Raw genomic sequence first — 23890 nt, forward strand, 5'->3', positions numbered from 1 at the left:
CATGAATTCTATGATATTATGCTTTCATTCCGGAGCCTTGGCTTCAAAATTGTAATTTTTTCCACCAGATGGCACCATTTTTCTCATGTTTAGCCTATGGAGCAAATACATACTTTTTTCCTATTTTCTGTTTGCTGTATTATAGAGCACTGCAGGTCAATTAAATAAATGATGCAGCTAAAAATGTGTGGATGTGTTAGTATGGATGACAGAGTGTGTTGTGTATTGAGAAATTTGTGTGTGTGTGTAAAAAACAACAGTGACATTATATAAACAAACTGCCATTTAAAGTGTTAAAATCCTGAAAATGAATGAATATTTGGTAGTTATGATCAGGACTGATGTTGGTTAAAAAAATCTAAGTCAGTGAAAGAAGAAAATAATATTAATATATAATATTTCTATGGCATTTTTTTGACACTGACATTTTGTCCTCTAAGGACCTCTAACTATTTTTATTGACGCACAAGGATTAAATCCTTCTTAAAAGAGTTGTAAGCAAGGAACCAACCAGCTCCAAGGTGAAACATTACAAACCTTGATTTTAAGCAAAAAAGTATTTGGAAATTGGACAAAAAGGTACAAGACTGTGTACTTGCCGTCTTTCATGAAGGAATTAACTACAATCCTGTAAAGCATTGTAAATGACGTAATTGAATTAAAATGATGGAAAACATGAAACTGTTGATTAAAAGTGGAATATAAATTGCTTATGTAAGTTGATTATAAAGAAACAATATTTCTTAAGTTTTTCTAATAAGTTTTTAGAAAAATATTCAGAAATAGACAAACATTTTGTGTGCAGGGAGACCGAATTGATTACATTAAACATGATTTTTCAAAATAAAATGAATTGTGAGTTGAGTCTATTTGTGTGGTGGGCAGAGTTGTTGTCTATGAAGAGCGCTTCACATCAGTCACTTAAAAGGTTCCATTTCAGTTGGGATGCTGCCTTAGAAGGTAGAGAGTAGCTCACTAGGTTTTGAAAGAGAGCTTTGTTCATCAATGTGGATTTCAGGTGGAGCTGCTGGTTAAATAAACAGACACGGTATGTTGCAAAACTATAAAAATTCACCAAATGCTACTAAGTGTCCATCAAATTAGGATCCATGCAATTTTACTCCAAGCAATACAGTTCCTCAAACCACAAAAGGTGCATTACCAAGATAATTCATTTTATCCTGGGAGCCTTGCCATAAACAATTATTTGGATTAATCAGCTCTCTTCTATTTCAGATCATATCAAGTGACCAAGAGTTGAGCTACACCACTGACTGATCTTTGGCTGAAATGAGACATGTACAGACATCCACAATCTCTTCAGCACTTCACAATCAGACTCTTTGAGAGAGGGACTAAAAGAAAACCACTGGGAAAGAGATTCTCCACTGGGAGATGTATTTAGAGTGAACACTCATTTTTAAGCAGGACGATGAGCAAAAGCAGAGTAAAGAGTATGAAACGACTTCCTTTACATGCAAAGCCCTGTGCTGTCCAGAGTTATTCATTCTGGAGAAAGATTTAGTCAAATCAAAATAACCAAATTTAACCGATTAACTGAATGTAAATGATGACAAAGCAAAGGCACAACATTATAAAACAAAGAAGTATTTAATAATAAAAAAGACAACTGATGCTTTTCACAGATGTAAAATGCACATAATACACTGTGTTTCATGAGCAAGCATAAGATGCATTCAACAGAAAGGCATAAATACAATGAATCACAGTACATAAATATGGTTTGATAAACAATGTGGTGTGCCACATGAACATGAGTGCAGTGAGTGAGTGAGGATGATGAAGAGCAGGTGATGAAGCTCATGTCTGTCAGGACGAGTTCTCTTACAGGTCTACATGAGGACATACATTAATGGCCTGATATAATCCACTACCTATAGAGAGAGAGACAGAGAGAAAGACAAAGTTAGGGTTTACAGCAGATCATTTGATTCAACATTTTCTAACAACATAAATGGGATCTTAAAACTAGGGACATGTCCATTCAGTCATATCTTGTATCGATATATATTCGGATTGTTTTTCTCACAATGTTGCATTAACACTTTAGATATGAATGTATTGTTATTGATTTATGTGTGAACTCAGATTCAGATTAGGAAGCAGCAGGTTGTCTAAATAAGCGATAACTCATTTCTCATTATGGTCGCAGACATTTTTATGAGGCACAGTTTTCTGTGCGTCAATTCGCTTCATTTCAATATAAATGTTGTTATTGTTTATTTTGATATCACTGTACAATACGGTTCTATTCATTAACATTAGTAAATGCGTTCCTATATATTTACTGTACATTATCACATTGAGAATAAATGTATTCATGCAAAAGCTGAAACAACTGCAGACAGACAGCACACTGGAGGTTAAGTCATTCACTAAATAGGGAGCAAGGGAGCATCCAATAGCTTTCTATTCAGCTAAGTGCATTCACTCCTAAAATCAGATCAAAAGTTCAGTTTCAGGCTGCAGATGATGTTTGGATCACTCAACATGTTTGACAGACATGGGACAATGATAATCAGTACATAGATTCAGAATTTATAATGTATCATTTTATTTTAACATGGATGGCAGTGATTGGATGATGCTGGACATTACATTGAATCAGAATTATTAATTCAGCTTTATAGAAAATCAGCTGTAATGTCTGTAACATCTCAAAAAAACATGAAAAACCAACACTTGTGGACATATAATAAACTATTTGATGAAAAAAAAAAAAAAAAAATTGCTTGTATTCACTACTTAGTACCACTGTCCACATACACAGGTGGCCAAAAGTTTGGAATAATGTACAGATTTTGATGTTTTGGAAGGAAATTGGTACTTTAATTCACCAAAGTGGGATTCAACTGATAACAAAGTATAGTCAGGACATTACTGATGTAAAAAACAGCACCATCACTATTTGAAAAAAGTCATTTTTGATCAAATCTAAACAGCAGCCATCACTCCAACACCTTATCCTTGAGTAATCATGCTAAATTGATCATTTGGTTCGAGAAAATCACTTTATATCACCATTATATCAAACACAGCTGAAAGCTATTTGGTTTGTTAAATGAAGCTTAACATTGTCTTTGTGTTTGTTTTTGAGTTGCCACAGTATGCAATAGACTGGCATTAGTCTAAGGTCAATATTAGGTCAAAAATCGCAAAAAAGAAACAGCTTTCTCTAGAAACTCATCAGTCAATCATTATTTTGAGGAATGAAGAATATACAATGCTTGAAATTGCCCAAAAACTGAAGATTTCATATAAAGGTGTACACTACAGTCTTCAAAGATAAAGGACAACTGGCTCTAACAAGGACAGAAAGAGATGTGGAAGGCCAGATGTACAACTAAACAAGAGGATAAGTACATCAGAGTCTCTAGTTTGAGAAATAGATGCCTCACATGTCCTCAGCTGACAGCTTCATTGAATTCTACCCGCTCAACACCAGTTTCATGTACAACAGTAAAGAGAAGACTCAGGGGTGCAGGCCTTATGGGAAGAATTGCAAAGAAAAAGCCACTTTTGAAACAGAAAAACAAAAATAAAAGGTTAGAGTGGGCAAAGAAACACAGACATTGGACAACAGATAATTGGAAAAGAGTGTTATGGATCTTAACCCCATTGAGCTTTTGTGGGGTCAGCTAGACTGTAAGGTGCGTGAGAAGTGCCCGACAAGACAGCCACATCTATGGCAAGTGCTACAGGAAGTGTGGGGTGAAATGTCACCTGATCTGGACAAACTGACAGCTAGAATGCCAAGGATCTGCAAAGCTGTCATTACTGCACATGGAGGATTTTTTGATGAGAACTATTTGAAGTAGTTTAAGAAGTTCTGAACATTCTTTTCAAATTGTAATAGTAATTTTTCATGTTATTAATGTCCTGACTATACATTGTGATCAGTTGAATGCCACTTTGGTGAATAAAAGTACCAATTTCTTTCCATAAGAGCAAAATCTGTACATTATTCCAAACTTTTGGCCGCCAGTGTATGTAGACATACATTTTTAGGGAAAATATTTGTTCCAGAATTTATTTATTTTATGCTTGTTTAGGTGCTACTAGTTACAAATCAAAAAGGGAAATGGAAAATGCACACAGCAGTCACGCGGGGTTCTCAGGAGGTTAAAAGGAAAAAACGGACTGGTCGTAAAAATTTTAAAAGTGCAAACACTCAAGCACATCAGCTCAATTAAAACGTTCACCATTGAAATAATGGATAATTCCATCTACATACAGTAGCGGTTTTAACCACCACGCCAACCACGCAATTGCGTGGGGACCCGGACATCGGGGGGGCCCCCGTTCCGGCAGGAAAGCTCTGCAAAAAAACATGATGTTCTGGGTACATGCGCAAATATGCTGTTGTCAGCGCTCTTAGAGTGGTTCGCGTTAGAAGCCGCCGGGGTCGGGATAGGCGAGTTTGTTTAAGTAGGGTTCGGGTTTGTAATTTATGAAAAAATAAATATATATATATATATATATATATATATATATATATATATATATATATATATAGGCCATCCAAACTTGTTTCGCGCACGCGCTCTCACACACAGATACGCGCGAACAGATGACTTAGGGGTTAGGTTAGGGGCTGTTCACACCGAACGTGTTTTTGTCTGCATCTGCTCTGTTTTTCCATTGTTTTCCTGTGTAAACACATGCTGGATGAACGTCCATACCTGCTGCACCGCGTCTCGCTGATTCTTCAGTGTCTCATGGAGGACTGGCACATTTTTAGACACTGTGTCAAGTTAATAAGAGCTAATAAGAGTCGTTGCTCTGTGTCTAGATTGTTTTTTTGTTTTTTTAGCACAGGTGTCACAAAGATTTAATGTTCTGAACAAGTTCAGGTTGCAAAGAGGTGACTGTTACAATGTTTAACATTATTCCAGACTGTTCTGCAACAAGCAAAGTTTCAGCGCTTGATAAACGGCAATGGGTTTTTTTCCCTTCTGCTCTAGTGTGCAGAGGGGCTGCTGTGCCTTGTATGTTTATTGTTAGAATATGAACGTTGCCTATGATGCGTACATAAAATACAGCCTCAGCATCGGCATATAAACTCCAGGTGAAAGTAAAGTAATAAAACAGGAATATATTACTATTGTATACAACAAATCCTCAAAGTAATAATAATACTGTATCATATTATAATGACAAACTGGACAACAATAAATAATTGTTGGGTTATAATATTAATAAATAACAACTGAATTCCAAAATGTTACTGGGTGAAGTAGTAGGTTTTGCACACACAATAAATAAAAAAAGAAAAAAAAAAAAAATTTGTTTTGTAAAAATAAGTGTAGGTAAATATATATATATATTATCACTGTATTGTGGAAAAACCGGAAAACATGCATTAATTATCTTTAACAAGATTTTTATTTCGTTAAACATTTTGAATGTACTTGGCTACAATGGTTGATAGGATGAATTTAAAATTATGATTTAAAATACATTTTATGTTATTTTTTTTAAGCAAAAATTTTCGAAATGGGGCCCCAGAAATCGTAACCCTCCCCTGTCTACATGTGTTTGCGCTAAGATTAAATGCAAATATAATTGGCAGAAACGGTAAGCCAATTTTGTCACACTTTCTTTTTGTTCTTAAGGCCTTTTCACACCGAAGGCAATGCAATAATCAGTGCTTGAAGTGAGCGGTTGCTCACTGGTACGCAGTTCCTGCGCTTCTCTAATTTAGTCAACAGAGTACCGGCAGTTTTTCTTGCGTACCGCCACTTCTCAGACTCTCCCAGTATGATGTAATGTCTTTATTTAATGTAAGTCAGTGATTCGATGCAGCCCACCAGTCACTTTTATCTGACCCTCCAAGTGATTTTGATAAAATCGCGGTTAACATCAGAGCGCTCTCTGTGCACTCAGCACATGTAACAGCATCGGTGGTCTTCAAGCGATCCGTGGTTCAGTTCCAGACTGCACGTGTTTAAGCGTGTCTGGGCATAGTTCAGTTACACTCTTCTCCAAAACATGAACCAGCAACTTTTAGGTGAGCGCATTTTATCACGTCGTATTCAATCAAATATATTTATGCAAACTGCTGGGTCAAAACTACAGACTTAAAAAAAAAAAAAAAATGTCAAAGCTGTCACAGAAGTGATGTCAGCTCACATGCACAACCTTTTTTCACAAAAGGCAAATCAATGATGAAAACCAAACCTTCAAAGAAAATACACTGAAAATTGGGTTTTTATTCTCCGTTCTTTTCTGTAGTGCTCGTAAAAAGATTATGTGAAGCTGAACCGGCATACATGCATATATCCTGATTGTGTTTGGTTCTACAGTATATACAGATGTGTGTCAGCGTTCACAATCCTGAACATCATCAAATCAGTTTGTTCACCGTTTCTAATGATGATTATCTACACAAGTATATGTATCCTGTGTGCAAATTATATGTGCAGGACAAGGAACGCAAACTGTTCCCACATTGAATGGGAGTATTATATATATAAAAAAAGGAAAAACAGACATAATGCTCTTTTTTCAGTTTTAGGCTACATTTATTTTGTGTAAAAAGACAGTTCAACATTAGATTTACATTGTTCTCTTATGAGGGTTGTTATTATCAAAGATACAGACTGAAGCAGATCTAAATATTCTTCCTCATTTTTCATAAACAATGACCCTACATGTTATGGTTTTATTTTCAAAGCAACGTTAATCAAAACCTGTTTGTTAGTTGAGGGTGTAAGGTCATATTTGTTCTTCAACCAAATCTTAAGAAGGAATTTACAGCCAGACCGTACAAATGTTAATTAAATACCTCTTTTAGTGTAAGTAAATACTATTTTAATGTAAATAAATGCACATTATTAACAGTTTTGTTTGTCATGTTAACATGTTAGTTACAATAAAAGTGTTAGATAAGATAAATACGAAAGAAGTTTGGCTCCAGTTGAGTCTTCATCTAGATAATCTAGCCCCTGCAAGAAAGAAACGTCCTCTCACTTTCAGCTGCTTTTATTTTCAGCAAACTTAACATGTGTAAATATTTGTATGAACATAAAAAGATTCAACAACTAAGACATGAACTGAACAAGTTTCACAGACATGTGACTAACAGAAATGGAATAATGTGTCCCTGAAAAAAGTGGGGGTCAAAATCAAAAGTAACAGTCAGTATCTGCATTAAGTACTGCAGTGCATCTCCTCATGGACTGCACCAGATTTGCCAGTTCTTGCTGTGAGATGTTACTCCACTATTCCACAAAGGCACTTGCAAGTTCCCGGACATTTCTGGGGGGAATGGCCCTAGCCCTCACCCTCCGATCCAACAGGTCCCAGACATGCTCAATGGGATTGAGATCCGGACTCTTCGCTGGCCATAGCAGAACACTGACATTCCTGTCTTGCAGGAAATCACGCACAGAACGAGCAGTATGGCTGGTGGCATTGTCATGCTGGAGGGTCATGTCAGGATGAGCCTGCAGGAAGGGTACCACATGAGGGAGGAGGATGTCTTCCCTATAACACACAGCGTTGAGACTGCCTTCAATGACAACAAGCTCAGTCCGATGATGCTGTGACACACCGCCCCAGACCATGACGGACCCTCCACCTCCAAATCGAAGCTCATTCCTTCGACGATAAACGTGACTCGTCAGCGAAGAGCACATTTTGTCAGTCCTGTCTGGTCCAGCGAAGGTGGGTTTGTGCCCATGATGTCTGGTAAGGACCTGCCTTACAACAGGCCTACAAGCCCTCAGTCCGGCCTCTCTCAGCCTATTGCGGACAGTCTGAGCACTGATGGAGGGATTGTGCGTTCCTGGTGTAACTCGGACAGTTGTTGTTGCCATCCTGTACCTGTCCCGCAGGTGTGATATTCGGATGTATTGATCCTGTGCAGGTGTTGTTACACGTGGTCTGCCACTGCGAGGATGATCAGCTGTCCTTCCTGTCTCCCTGTAACGCTGTCTTAGGCATCTCACAGTACAGACATTGCAATTTATTGCCCTGGCCACATCTGCAGTCCTCATGCCTCCATGCAGCATGCCTAAGGCACGTTCACGCAGATGAGCATGAACCCTGGGCATCTTTCTTTTGGTGTTTTTCAGAATCAGTAGAAAGGTCTCTTTAGTGTCCTAAGTTCTTATAACTGTGACCTTAATTGCCTACCGTCTGTAAGCTGTTAGTGTCTTAACGACCGTTCCACAGGTGCATGTTCATTAATTGTTTATGGTTCATTGAACAAGCATGGTAAACATCGTTTAAACCCTTTACAATAAAGATCTGTACATTATCTTTTTAAAATACAGTGTCCTGAAAAAGGGACGTTTCTATTTTTGCTGAGTTTAGTTGAAGAGCCGTACGGTATAGTATAAAACCCCAAGTTTAATTATTTATTTTAAAATAAACATTTGTTGTGAACAAGAACAATCTCACAGTATCATTTATTTACCCCCCCCCCAAAAAAAAATCAAGTTTAATACTAACAAGGAGAGTACCTGCACTTTTTTCTTCCACTTCAAGCACTGGCAATAATGAGATATGAATCGTGGACAAAAGGCCCTTTGACATAGAAATAATGAAGAATGACTGCCATTAGCACAGTCCCGCCTTTACAATAGGTGGTGCAAAGAACTTATCAGCTGGTCTGCCCTTTGCCCGTCACTGATGAGAACAACAACTTAGCAGAACAATCAAGACAAGCAAACAAGTTCGAGTTCTCTAGCGGGCAGATTGAAAAAGAAAACATACTTCTCTACAAGCTGCAGCAGCAATTAAGATTTTGTAGTTGATTTTCTCAACGAGAAAGAAAACATTCAAGAAACTTTCACAAACTATTTCAGTTCACCTGCTGGACAAGTTTGGCAGTATTATCATGTGTAATTGAAAGAATCGAGTGTAAAAAAATAATAATACACCACTGCACTGGGGTAAAATTGCTTGTCGATTAGCGACACCTATTGTAAAGGCGTGAATGTGCTAACGGCGGTCATTCTTCACTATTTCTATGTGAAAGGGCCTTTCGTCTGTGATTCGTATCGCATTATCGCATTGCCTTCGGTGCAAAAAGGCCTTGAAAAACGCTTAGCTTTGTCAGCCGGCTATTCGGAGCGAGTGTTCGCTCCAGATGAGACTGGCTCATTAGGAATGTTTTGTTTTGATTCAAATTGTTAATCGCAGCGAAGATTCGTGTTTGGTGTGAACAGGCCGTTATAATTTTTGCATTTTATCATCATGTAGGAACACATTGACATACTGTAATAATTTATGTATACAGTCATGAAATCCGAACAGAAGTGGGCAAAAGAGACACATCGGATTGCCCTAAATGCATCTTAATACCAGGCAATAAACACCACGGGAGTGAGAGAGAGAGTGAAATCAAAACTGATGCATGAGGTTTAAATGGTTTTCTTGTGTCTTTTTTTTTTTATCTCTCAAACTGACGGAAAGCATTTGAAATTATCCGTCAGTGTTGAAAAAAAAATCTGTAAATAATGGAAAGTTTTTAGTTAACGCAATCCCTGATTGAAACTGATCCTGCAGATTCACTATATCTTGTGGGCATGCTGGATTTGTCTCAAACTTTTGCTGCAGTTTCAAATGTGATTCAGTTACGGTCTCATGACATTTACGTATATTGTACTGTGTGAGGTAGTTGATAGGTGGCATTGCATTGAAATGTTCTTAACATTGTTTTTGTATGGCTTCTTTATTACGTTGTGGTTGTGCAAAAGCAATTGCGGAAATGGACATTGTACTCCAAACTTGGAAATGGTTGGGAAACACATAAATGGCTTGTGCACTTGAAGATTTCATCTATCACAACTGATCTTTCTGAAAAAGATACTATGTGTTTGTGCATTTTTGAGTAAAATCACCAGTGCATATACATAAACAATACACAATGTACACATGAATAAATATGAATAAGTATGTGTTCACCTCCTGCAGCAAGCGTCCAGTTCCTCCTTTAAGACAGACACTCTCTTCTGGAGGAAGTTCACCTGCACACAAACACACAAAGCACAGGTTTACAGATGTGTGTGAGAGGACTCGGGCATATAAAGTGTGATGAGAGACACAGAATCATCAGATCAGCAGATTTCTTTTGTACATGGCATGTTGGTCATATAAGGAACCAGTAACACAGTGTCCTTGTCCTTGGTCGCTTTGTTTCTATTCTTATTAGTAACAATTCTGCTCCTCATAACTGTATATTAAACATAAAAAAGACACACACACACTAGGGCTGTCAGTCGATTACAATTTTTAAACAAATTAATTACATGATGTTCTTATTAATTGATTCATTCATTAATACATTTAATGTATCAATATTTGCAGAGAAACGCCCCAAAATAAAAACATATCCGTACATTTAAAGTGATAGTTCACCCAAAAATGAAAATTCTCTCATCGTTTATTCACCCTCATGGCATCCCAGATGTGTATGACTTACTTTCTTCTGCAGAACACAAATGAAGATTTTTAGAAGAATATTTCAGCTCTGTAGGTCCATAAAATGCAAGTGGATGGTGACCAAAATTTGTACACTCCAAAAAGCACATAAAGGAATCATAAAAGTAATCCATATGATTCCAGTGGTTAAATCCATATTTTCAGAAGTGATATGATAGGTGTGGGTAAGAAACGGAACAATATTTCAGTACTTTTTTTTATAGAAATGTGAAGAATGTGAATCACCAGAAACACAAGAAGAAGAATGTGAAAGTGGAGATTGACTGAGCAGAGAGGAGAATTTATAGTAAAAACAGACTTCAATATTGATCTGTTTCTCACCAACACTTATCACATCACTTCTGAAGATACTGATTTAACCACTGGAGTTTTATGGATTACTTTTATGCTGACTTGTGTGATTTTTGGAGCGTCGAAATTTTGGCACCCATTCACTTGCATTGTATGAACCAAAAGAGCTGAAATATTCTTCAAAATATCTTCGTTTGTGTTCTGCAGAAGAAATGAAGTCATACACATCTGGGATGGCATGAGGGTGAGTAAATGTTAGGAAAATTTAAATTTTTGGGTGAACTAATCCTTTAAAGGATTAAATAATTATATATATATATATATATATATATATATATATATATATATATATATATATATATATACATATATATTTATTTAACTAATGTTCAATAAATTAAATTAATTAAAATGCATTACATTATTAGTCACTTGATGCCATGCGAGGATCGGATGTGTGAACGGCGAGCTCTGCGCACTTTGCTAGTTTTAATACTTTTTATGACATAAACCGTTGAGATTCGATACACTCTGATCCATAACTGTTCTAGGAGGACAATATGTCAAAGAATTCAAAATCCTCAGGCTCTGGAGACATTAAAAGACACTTAAGTGCTCAAGCTGATGTCCCAGAGCAGGCTGCAGGCCTGGGAGTCGATTTGGTAGGAGAGGTACGGGAAATGCGGCGAGAGATGCTGAACATGTCGGCAATGCTGACGAAGGTTGAGTGGATGAATCTGCACGTTCTTTGTGCTTATGCCTCCTACTGGTTGGAGTTTATTTTGTGGAGTATTTCTTGCAAGACATTGGAGTGATTAGGTCTTTTGTTGCACTCATGTAACAGCCGAATGGGCCGGCTCACTGAACATTAGTTTGACTGTCTGAGGAAACTAAGTGCCCCTTTTGTTTTGTTTTTTGTGCTGGTTCTGCCTAACAGCTGGAGTTTGTTTTGTGGAATAACACACCTTCGGGACAGTTATGTGGATGAATCTACACATTCTTTGTGTTTATTCTGCCTTTTGGCTGGAGTTTTTATAGATTATCTGTTGTTGTGTAACTCTGTCTCACAAAATTTATGATAGAAACACTGGACTTGAGCAATCCGATGGCAAAGTTGTAGCGGGGGCTCTCGTAGGCGTACATGAACTGTTTGAGTTTAGAGGGATGGACGCCAGTTGGCGCTGTTGTGCGTGGGGTTAATGCGCACGTGTTTCTTTTTTCTGTTTGTTTTCTGGGGGAAGTTCGGGGTTTGATTGTTGCACTAATGTTGCAATGTGGTCTTTATAATTTAGTTTTTCATACACAATCTATTTTTTCTCAAACAGAGTAAAGATAAATTAGGAAGAGTCATTATTGTTTTAGCGGAAATTCAGGGGCAAAGTCTTATTATGGCAAATATTTACGCACCTAACGTTGATGATCAGGGCTTTTTTATAGATCTTGAAGGGATGCTGCAAACTGCTGGCACCCCTCATGATATAATACTGGGAGGAGACTTTAATCTTTTGATGGACACAGTCCTTGATCATAGTGAAGCAAAATGTGTAAGCCCCCAAGAGCAACACTGACGCTTCACAGGATGTGTAAAAATCTTGGTCTTTCGGATATTTGGAGACTTTTGAACCCATCTGGTAGGGACTATAAATTTTTTTCATCAGTCCATAAGATTTATTCTAGAATAGATTTTTTTTTAATTTATTTTTTTTTATATCTAAATCCCTCATTTCATCTGTTGTGGATTGCTCAATTGGAAATAGTCTCAGATCACTCCCTGGTGAGTTTAGAGGTGTTGCCACATATGGAGAAAAAGAAATCATATAGTTGGCGCTTTAATGTATCCCTTTTGCAAAATCCTGAATTCCAACAAATGTTAAAGGCTGAAATCAATGTTTATATGGAGACCAACTGGTCCTCAGTATCCTCTGTGGGCGTGGCTTTGGAGGCACTTTCTTAGGGATTGGATTATGCAGTATGCCTCATTCACCATAAAATCCAAAGCACGAGAACTTGTGGAGTTGGAAGGGAATATTAAAAGTGCAGAGGCAGAGCTGAAGCGCCGAATGTGGTCTGACAGCCTCAGAGAATTGACCTGACCGAAATACACATATAACACTATTTTGTCGCGGAAGGTGGAGTTTTGGCTATTCAGGGCAAGACAGTCATACTTTGAGTCGGGGGAAAAGGCAGGAAAACTTCTGGCTAGATATATAAAACAGAGAGAGTGTTTTTCTCCCATTCCCTCAGTGAAATCTGCTGGTGGTGAAATATTAACCTCAGCCATTGATAATAATAATGCTTTTAAAGAATTCTATCATGATCTCTATAGTTCCACGTCTTCATCTACTGATGAGGATATTAGAAACTTTGTGGAACCATTAGAACTTCCTAAACTGACGACTGAGCAAAACAATTCTCTTTTTTCTGAGATAAACTTAGAGGAGCTCAGCGAGGTAATTAAGGCCTTGCCTACAGGCAAGGCTCCGGGGCCAGACGGCTTTGCTGCTGAATTTTTTAGATCTTATGCTACAGAACTGGCTCCACTTTTGCTAGAAGTTTATACGAAATCATTAAAGAATGGAATGCTTCCGCCAACAATGACACAAGCCCGGATCAGTCTGATTCTTAAAAAGGACAAAGATCCAAGCGAGTGTAAGAGATACCGTTAAAATTCCCTGATACAGCTAGATGTTAAAATACTGTCAAAAATTTTGGCTAACTGATTAAGTAAAGTTATGACATCTCTTATACATATAGATCAGGTGGGGTTTATTCGGGGCCGTAACTCTTCTGATAACATCAGGCGTTTGATTAATGTCATGTGGGCAGTGGCGAACGATCAGACTCCGGTCGCTGCCATCTCACTTGACGCCGAAAAGGGGTTTGATATGGTAGAATGGGATTATCTTTTTAAGATTTTGGAAATGTACGGGTTCGGGAATACTTTTATTGGGTGGATTAAGTTACTTTAAAGACACCCGGTAGCAGCGGTTCAAAGGAATGGATTAATTTCTGATTATTTTACTCTGGATGGGGCACCCGGCAAGGTTGACCTCTTTCCCCCTTATTGTTCTGTCTTGCCCTGGAACCATTAGCAGCCGTGATAAGAAAGGAGAATGATTTTCCAGGGATGGTGGCGGGAGGTTTGGCGCATAAGCTTTTGCTTCACGTAGATTATATTTTATTATTTATCTCCGACCCTCCTACATCTATGCCTTGCCTCCACAGAATTATTAATTCCTTTTCTAAGTTATCAGAATACAGAGTGAATTGGTCTAAATCCGAAGCTTTGTCTCTGACAGCGTGCTGCCCGGTATCGGCTTTTCAGCCGGGCACCTTCCAGAGGCCCAAACAAGGCATTAAATATTTGGCTATTTTATTTCCAGCAAATTTGGGTGATTTAGTTAGTTAATTTTGACCCTTTAATAAAAAGGTTTTCGAGTGATGTGCGTAGATGGCCTTCATTACATTTATCTATGACTGGGAAGGTTAATGTTATTAAAATAAATTGTATTCCAAAATTCAACTACCTGCTACAGTCTCTCCCTATAGATGTCCCCCTCTCTTATTTCAAGCAATTTGATAGCATAGCGAAGTCCTTCATTTGGAACGGTAAGCATCCCAGATTACATTCCAGTAAGTTACATAGGCCGATTGACAAAGGTGGTTTAGGCCTACCCAAGATTTTGTTTTATTATTATGCATTCGGGCTCAGACATTTGGCTCATTGGTTGCTTGAGAGACCTGAGAGAGCCCCTCCCTGGTTTTGTATTGAACAGGCAGTTCTTGCCCCTATTTCACCATTGCAAAGCCTTTCTATAAAACTAACCGGAGAAGTTAAGTTACACCCCGTTATTTTGCATTTGCACTCGGTATGGACAAAAGTGTCCAGAGTGTTTAATTCGGACATTTATTTAAATGTTGCTTTGAGCATATGGCTGAACCCAAAATTATGTATTAATAAGTCCCCTTTCTGCTGGACAGAGTGGATTGTGAGGAAGGTTAATACGCTCGGTGACCTATATGAGAGTGGAGTGTTGAGGTCCTTTGAAAACACGGTTCAAAATTTTGGGATTCCCAGGTCTCAATTCTTTAGGTATTTACAGCTGCGCCACCTGCTCTGTACTATTTTTGGGAGTAGCATACACCCTGCTAACGCGACAGATACTTTGGGAGTGGTGATTACTGCTTTTGGAAAAGGTCACAAGGCATCAGTGTATTACTCCCTGCTAATTCAGAGTCTGGGGGACGGAGCTTCAACTTCTCTCAAGAGATTATGGGAGAAAGATTTAAACTTGGTATTGGAGGAGGGAGTGTGGGCTAAGATTCTAAAAAACATCAAGTCTACATCTAGAGATGCAAGGGTGCGCCTTATGCAATTTAAGATTTTACATAGATTCTATTGGACCCCCTCTCGATTGTATAGACTTTGTCTTAAAGACACGCCCACCTGCTGGTGATGCCAATCAGTAGATGGGGACACAACCCACATTTTTCGGTGGTGTGTTAAGATCCAAAAATTTTGGTTGAGGGTTCAGAGTTTTATATGTGACGTATTGGGCACTCAAATTTCATTTTGCCCCAGACCCTGTATTTTAGGTGATGGGGCGGTCATTAATATAGGGGATAAATACATAAAAAATTGGGTCCTAGCCAGTGTTATGATCATTCTTAGGGGATGGAACTTGGCTGGAGTGCCCCCGTTTCAAGAGTGGCACACAGAGATGGGCAGGGTAGCGGCACTGAAGGTATGTCATATAGAAGGCTAGGTAACATTCAGGGGGAGGGACATATAATTTGATTCTGTGTGTGTATGTTCTGTTTCTTCAATCCTGTTATTTGAATCAATAAAATGTTAATATCAATGCATTACATTATTGTGTCAGACAAGTAAAGCATTGATAAAACAATACAAAAAGTGTCTTTAGAAGGCAAAATATTGTTTATTTCCATGTCACTGAACTCTATCATTGGCCAACAATCCACAGCAGTCCATTTTGCAATTGAATTCAATCTGTCCGAAGCAGATTTCTTATAAGGGCTTTTCTAAGGATGCACCAATGTACATCTGCATCAGACGGACACTTTTAGAGCGTCTTACTTTGGTTTCACTGCATCATAAACAATGTGGTTTAAATGTAGTTTTAAACTGAAAAAAAAAAAAAAAAACACATCTTGAATCCCCTGCCTTCTGAGTTGCATGCGTCAAGCTGTGTTTGAATGCTAGAACGTGTCCTCATCTTGTGCTGTCTACTGCTTAGTAAGTGCGGCTTGTTGCCTGTACAGCAGCATTTGCACATACTGCCCCCTGCTGACTGAGACTATAATGTTTTATTTTTTTTATAATTAATTGCACTGAATTAACGTGTTTAATCGACAGCCTTAAAATATGTACAATATATGTGTAAATATAGAGGCCTATATAAAATGTGTGTCTATACATATATATGTGTGTGTGTGTGTGTGTGTGTGTGTGTGTGTGTGTGTGTGAGACTAAAAAAAATGTTCGGATTTCTCAGCACAGTTAGCTAACCGTCCTCAACCATGATGGTGAAAGCCCTGTAGTGACGTGGCGACTCACGATTGGTCAGTTGCTCAATCAGTCCATTCAAATCCTGATTTTGCAGCACCATGGAAAGAGACACTGTAACCATACCAACGAATTGGTACGGATTGGTACGGAATGGCAAGGTTATATATATATGTACATAATCTTTTTTCTTGATCTTTCAAAATAATTGAGCTCATTGTTCTATGAACAAACACTTTAGAACTTTCAAAACTTTTGCATTTATTGAACGCATTTACATATCAACACCTATTCTGTGTTCAGAAACTGGGTTTTGGAACTTGACTAACCTTATAAGTGGACCTCAGGGGAAAAAAATTAAATGTATTATATGACCCCTTTAATGACTGGTTCCTTTAAATATATTAACATGAACCGATATTGTACAGTATGTGTTAATAGTACATAATAGTTATAGTACTATTATAGTTCAGGTGGTTTATAGTATGGCAAAATGGTCATACTGTAGTTTGCCATATAGTACCAAAGTTAGAGTAAAAGTGATTTCTTCCGGACAACATTTTCGCTTAGCGGACTACTCTGTTTTTTTAATTTTCATTTTGTATGAGAATGTACATTGTTCTATGACAATTTTTCAGGCAACAAAGGTAACAGAGCAAACCTTAAAGAAACTCTAATATTACCATCCTTGCAAATGTACACCTCTGTCTCTGAAAAGAATGACTATGGCTAGATTTTATAAACAGTCATTGGTTTTGTTCAAATGATGCACTGCAATGTGCAACGCTTGAAATATTCAAGGACAGCGGAGGCCACGTTGGTCTGCAGTTACAGCGTATAAACATATCAGATCACAGAGTTGTGGCTGTGATTCCAAAAGACTCTAGTCAGAGCTATTGAGAGGCGTGCGCCGGGGTCTTTGTACTGTGATCTCCAAATGTTGTCGGAGGGGCCCCGAACCATGCCTGACAAAAAGGCCTATTGTTTAGATTTGAAATGTTTCACGTAAATGCTCTCGCTACAGACTTGTGTAGAACAAGGCCGACTGTAACAAATAATGCCCCAGCCGGAGCCCTTGAAGCCTGTATTAATGTGGTTGGTGGGTTTAATTGCACATAAGGAGATGAACTGGACTGCAGACTTCAAAGGCCAGTGGCCAAATTAGATCCATGTCTATGGAAGAACTCACAGCACCCTCCTCCCTCCCCCGCCAGAGAAATCAAATAAACAAGAGGCACTTGAGTTCAAAGCCAGGAGCTCTGACTGATCGCCATTATTAGCCGATGCTGTGATCACATACAAAACACCAAATATCAAGGCACTGAAGTGACTGATCACATGAACTTCATACGAGAGGCTAATCTTGGGCTGGAAACCTCAAGTGTGCTGTGTAGGACTGAAATGTGGTGTAAAAAGCATTTTGTACATCAGTTGAAGTGCAAAAAGCACTTGAATGAACTGACGAGAGTGGTTTCTGGAGCTATGAAATACTGTACATGAGAAATATGGCAGAAATAATCAAATGCTCTGTGATATATAGAAACGAACAGTTGTTAGTTCTGTAATCTTGAAACGGATCCAGTTTCATTTACTCCTGAAGCACATGCTTTCTTACCAAAGCAACTTTTACAAAGCAATTGAAATTTGAACAATTTGTGATTTAAGTGCAAGTCGTGTTAATTCGGTACAATTAATTATGTAAGGCATAATGTCCAGTCAGTCGGTTGTTACTGCAAAACAAACCACGACAGGGTGATCAGGACAGATCTTATATACCCCTGAAGGGATTTATTGTGCGATAACAACCGGCTGACTGTACATTATCCAGCTTATTACACAGCTGCTAACCAAATACATAAATAAATGGACTTAAAATAATAATTGGCATTGAAATCATGTAATTATGTGAGATAAATAAATTGCTGAACAGCTGAATTCCACCTCTGGTTCTGTTAGTGTTTATTTTGTAAATAATGACCGTCTGACTCCTCATTATCCAGCTTATTACAAGACTATTGCCAAATTATTAAATAAATAGACATGATATATTGATTTGAGTTGAAATTATTTTATTATATTACTTGTAGAGATTGCTCAGCGATACGAGAAGCAGGAAAGATGACTCGCATGTTAACAAGGAATACACCAACAGAGCAATTCCAGCTTGACGTGCCACATTCATATTTCTGGGAGTCTCCGTCAGCAGAGGGCAGTAAGCGCAGTTCCAGCTGTACTTGCAACGTGCAGCTGTACAGAGCAGAATGCAGGAGTTTTGTGATGCATACGTTTTATAACTACATTTAAGTTGACGCAGTGTCCTAAAAACATGGCGATTATGGCTAGAGAAGCTGATAACCTGTAAAATGCAACCGCAGTAAAATGCACCAAAAAGCGCCCATATGACACGTGTACATGTGTGGATTTATTGTGGATGTGGATTTTTTTATGCCCTTCGCTTTACAAATTTTCTTTTATCATCCTTATTCATAATCAACCATACAGTATATTTACCTATTTTCTTTTATATTTGATGATCATATATCTTTATTCTAATCAGTTATGGTCCTTATTACATGTACATGTAAACTGTATGTTATCTGAGGGATAATTTAGGGTCTGGCCCATGCCAGGAATACAATTTTATCAATCAGTATTTAACCACTTGATCTAGTCTTTATTATATAATATCTTAATATACAGTGGGGTATTAGTGTATTTTTACTCGAAATTATTGTTTCCTTTCGTGGTTCATAAAAGCAACCACTGATATATCTTACATTTCTAATTATGAATTAAATATTCCTTAAGGTCATCTTGTGTTCAGGCAGACTTTGGTCTGTTGCTCTAGTGTTTTGCATATGGTGAGGCCTGAATTCCAACCAAGGCCATGGAAAGGATGTGGCGAAGATAATTCACAAGCTACCCCGTCTAAATGATCTAATCCTAGATGGGTTTATAGTCAGTTTTTAACATGTGACTCTAGCGTAGCGAAATATTTGAAACTTCAGGAAGAGAAATATTAACTAATAACTAACCTCTGACACCTGTGTACAAGTCTACTATACCTATGATGAGAGCTTGATTAATGTTATGACTGCCTAATTATTGTTTGCTTGAAGGCTGATCTAGAATATGTTTAATGTTGCAACCTACCAGAATCTTAGAAAAACCTGTAACAATTACATTTTTGCATCTGACTATAATCACTAATGACTTTCACTCTGTTCATGTATATTGAAACTGCAGAGAACAACTTCAGTTAATGTTCTCATATTGATTGAAGTCCTGACTCTGAGTCATTTATTGCCTATTATCCCTATTGAGGACCAACCTGTTTTCCTGTACTATATACATACAATGCTGTGGAAAAGTATTTCCCCCCCCAAATCCTGATTTCTTCTGTTTTTCTGTATATCTCATGCTAAATTGTTTCAAAAATCTAACATAAAACAAAGGCAATCTGAGTAAACACAAAATATAGTTTTTAAATGATAACGTTAGTTATTGAAGCAAAAAAGTTATCCAATACCAACTGGACCTGTGTGAAAAATTATTTGCCCCCTTAGTTACTAAATCCCCAAATCTAATGGGGTTCATCTGGACTAGACACACCCAGGCCTGATTACTGCCATCCCTTTTCAATCAAATCAACACCTAAATAGAACTTTTGTCAGCAGCATGAAGTTGACTATAAAAGGTCTCACCCAGTAGCACACTATGCCAAGGTTGAAAGAAATTCCAGAAATAATGAGGAAAAAGGTGATTGAAATACATCAGTCTGGGAAGGGTTACAAAGCTATTTCAAAGGCTCTGGGACTCCAAAGAACCACAGTGAGAGCCATTATCTCCTAATGGAGAAAACTTGCCACAGTAGTGAACCTTCCCAGAAGTGACTGACCTTCCAAAATTCCTCCAAGAGCACAGCGACAACTCATCCAGGAAGTCACAAAAAAGCCAAGGACAACATCCAAGGAACTGCAGGCCTCTCTCGCATCAATAAATGTCACTGTTCATGACTCCACTATCAGAAAGACACTGGCCAAAAATGCCATCCATGGAAGAGTGGCAAGACGTAAACCACTGCTAACCCAGAAGAACATTAAGGCTCGTCTGAATTTTGCCAAAACACAGCTTGATGATCATCAAAGCTTTTGGGAGAATGTTCTGTGGACTGAAAGTGGAACTGTTTGGAAGACAGTAGTCCCGTTACATCTGGCATAAATCAAAAAAAGAACATCATACCTACGGTCAAGCATGGTGGTGGTGGTGTGATGGTGTGGGGATGCTTTGCTGCTTCAGGGCCAGGGCGACTTGCAATAATTGAGGGAAACATGAATTCTGCTCTCTACCAGAAAATCCTAAAGGAGAACATCTGGTCATCAGTCCATGAGTTGAAGCTCAAGCACAACTAGATTATGCAGCAAGACAATGATCCAAAGCACAGGAGTAAGTCCACCTCTGAATGGCTCAAAAGAAGCTAAATTAAAGTTTTGGAGTGGCCTAGTCAAAGTCCTGACTTGAACCCAATTTAGATGCTGTGGCAGGACCTTAACCGGGCAGTTCATGCTTGAAAACTCCCCAATGAGGCTGAACTAAAGCAGTTCTACAAAGAAGAGTGGGCTAAAATTCCACCACAGTGTTGTGAAAGACTGATCTCCGTTATCGGAAGTGTTTGGTTGCAGTTGTTGCTGCTAAAGGTGGCACAACCAGCTATTAAGTTTAAGGGGGCAGTTAGTTTTTCACAAGGGTGATATAGGTGTTGCACAAATTTTGCTTCAATAATTAAAAAAAAAAAATGTTTGAAAACTGTATTTTGTGTTTACTCAGGTTGCCTTTGTCTCGTTTGAAGATCTAAAACAATTTAGTATGAATAATACACAAAAATAGAAGAAATCAGGATGGGGGCAAATACTTTTCCACAGCACTATATATACTGTATAATGTACACTGGGGGCCAAAAGTTTGGAATAATGTACAGATTTTGCTTTTTCGGAAGGAAATTAGTACTAACATTCACCAAAGTGGCATTCAACTGATCACAAAGTATAGTCAGGACATTACTGATGTGAAAAACAGCACCATCACTATTTGAAAAGAAGTCATTTTTGGTCAAATCTAGAGTTTCCAAATTTCCGATTCCAAATCAAATTTCCAGCAGCCATCACTCCAACACCTTATCCTTGAGTAATCATGCTAAATTGATAATTTGGTACTAGAAAATCACTTGCCATTATATCAAACACAGCTGAAAGCTATTTGGTTCATTAAATGAAGCTTAACATTGTCTTTGTGTTTGTTTTTGAGTTGCCACAGTATGCAATAGACTGGCATGTCTTAAGGTCAATATTAGGTCAAAAATGGCAAAAAAAGAAACAGCTTTCTCTAGAAACTCATCAGTCAATCATTGTTTTGAGGAATGAAGGCTATACAATGCTTGAAATTACCAAAAAACTGAAGATTTCATACAAAGGTGTACACTACAGTCTTCAAAGATAAAGGACAACTGTCTCTAACAAGGACAGAAAGAGATGTGGAAGGCCAGATGTACAACTAAACAAGAGGATAAGTACATCAGAGTCTCTAGTTTGAGAAATAGAAGTCTCACATGTCCTCTCAGAAGTCTCTACCCACTCAACACCAGTTTCATGTACAACAGTAAAGAGAAGACTCAGGGGTGCAGGCCTTAAGGGAAGAATTGCAAAGAAAAAGCCACTTTTGAAACAGAAAAACAAAAAGAAAAGGTAAGAGTGGACAAAGAAACACAGACATTGGACAACAGATAATTGGAAAAGAGTGTTATGGATCTTAATCCCATTGAGCTTTTGTGGGATCAGCTAGACTGTAAGGTGCGTGAGAAGTGCCCATCAAGACAGCCACATCTATGGCAAGTGCTACAGGAAGTGTGGGGTGAAATGTCACCTGAGTATCTGGATAAACTGACAGCTAGAATGCCAAGGATCTGCAAAGCATATTTTCTTTCAAATTGTAATAGTAATTTTTCACGTTATTAATGTCCTGACTATACAATGTGATCAGTTGAATGCCACTTTGGTGAATAAAAGTACCAATTTCTTTCCATAAGAGCAAAATCTGTACATTATTCCAAACTTTTAGCCACCTGTGTATAAAAATAAGTAAAATAATCTATAAAATGTTTCAAATTTAAAATATATTTTAGTAGTGATATTAACCTCCCGAGACCCTCGCGTGACTGCTGTGTGCATTTTCCTTTTCCCTTTTTAATTTGTAATTAGTAGCATCTAATAAACATGCAAAAAAAATATATTTAAAAAAAAAAGAATTTTGATAAAAATTGATGTCCACATATGTGGACAGCAGGACTAATTAGTGAAATTTTAAGTAATACCAAGCTATAGAAAGTCAAATTTTTTTCATCAAATAGTTTATTATGTGTCCAGGAGTGTTGGTTTTTCATGTTTTTTTGAGATGTTACAGACATTTCAGCTGATTTTCTATAAAACTGAATTAATAATTCTGATTCAATGTAATGTCCAGCATCATCCAATCACTGCCATCCATGTTAAAATAAAATGATACATTATAAATTCTGAATCTATGTACTGATTATCATTGTCCCATGTCTGTCAAACATGTTGAGTGATCCAAACATCATCTGCAGCCTGAAACTGAACTTTTGATCTGATTTTAGGAGTGAATGCACTTAGCTGCATAGAAAATCAAATCAAATCAAATCAAATCAAATCACTTTATTGTCACACAGCCATATACACAAGTGCAATGGTGTGTGAAATTCTTGGGTGCAGTTCCGATCAACATAGCAGTCGTGACAGTGATGAGACAAATACCAATTTACAATAACATCAAATTAACACAACACAATTTAAACATCTGTTATACATAATTACACTCAACTTAAAACATCAAATTAACACAACACAATTTAAACATCTGTTATACATAATTACACTCAACTTAAAACATCAAATTAACACAACACAATTTAAGCATCTGTTATACACATAATTACACTCAACTTAAAACATCAAATTAACACAACACAATTTAAACATCTGATATACACATAATTACACTCAACAATATACAAATAATAACATACACTGTACCGTATACAATACGCACTATATAAATACACATTATTCAATAAAAATAAAAAATAAAATATATAAAAAAGTATATATAGTATATATAGAATGTACAGTATTGTACTGTATTGACATTCAGGCTGTCGGTTGATAGTAAGTTGTTAAGAGAGAATATAATATAATAGTAATATAATTTATGACAGTCTGGTGTGAGGTATAAGAGTAAGGGTAATAAAGTGCAGTGCTGATGTATTTGATCGTGGGAGATCAAGAGTTCAGAAGTCTGATTGCTTGGGGAAAGAAGCTATCATGGAGTCTGCTGGTGTGGGTCCTGATGCTGCGATACCGTCTGCCTGATGGTAGCACTGAGAACAGCCCATGGCTCGGGTGGCTGGAGTCTCTGATGATCCTCCGGGCTTTTTTCACACACCGCCTTGTATATATTTCCTGGAGAGAGGGAAGCTCACCTCCGATGATGTGTCTGGCAGTTTGCACCACCCTTTGCAGTGCTTTG

General features: G+C 37.7%; 1 protein-coding gene across 3 annotated transcripts in view; it reads right to left on the reverse strand.

Moving 5' to 3' along the window:
• Positions 1-1558: 1558 nt before the first annotated feature.
• The window catches only part of LOC127450321 (centrosomal protein of 112 kDa-like), a 291075-nt gene continuing 268743 nt past the window's right edge, over positions 1559-23890 (reverse strand). For 2 of the 3 annotated variants that reach the window (XM_051714326.1, XM_051714325.1), the window contains exons 26-27: positions 9937-9998; positions 1559-1895 (exon numbers count right to left, since the gene is read on the reverse strand). In XM_051714326.1, coding sequence (XP_051570286.1) covers positions 1892-1895; positions 9937-9998 — 66 coding nt within the window. In that variant the 3' untranslated portion in view covers positions 1559-1891. The remainder of the gene's footprint in view (positions 1896-9936; positions 9999-23890) is intronic. The other variant, XM_051714327.1, reaches the window with a different exon arrangement.

This window comes from Myxocyprinus asiaticus, chromosome 13 (assembly GCF_019703515.2).
Source record: "Myxocyprinus asiaticus isolate MX2 ecotype Aquarium Trade chromosome 13, UBuf_Myxa_2, whole genome shotgun sequence".
NCBI classification, from domain to species: domain Eukaryota; kingdom Metazoa; phylum Chordata; class Actinopteri; order Cypriniformes; family Catostomidae; genus Myxocyprinus; species Myxocyprinus asiaticus.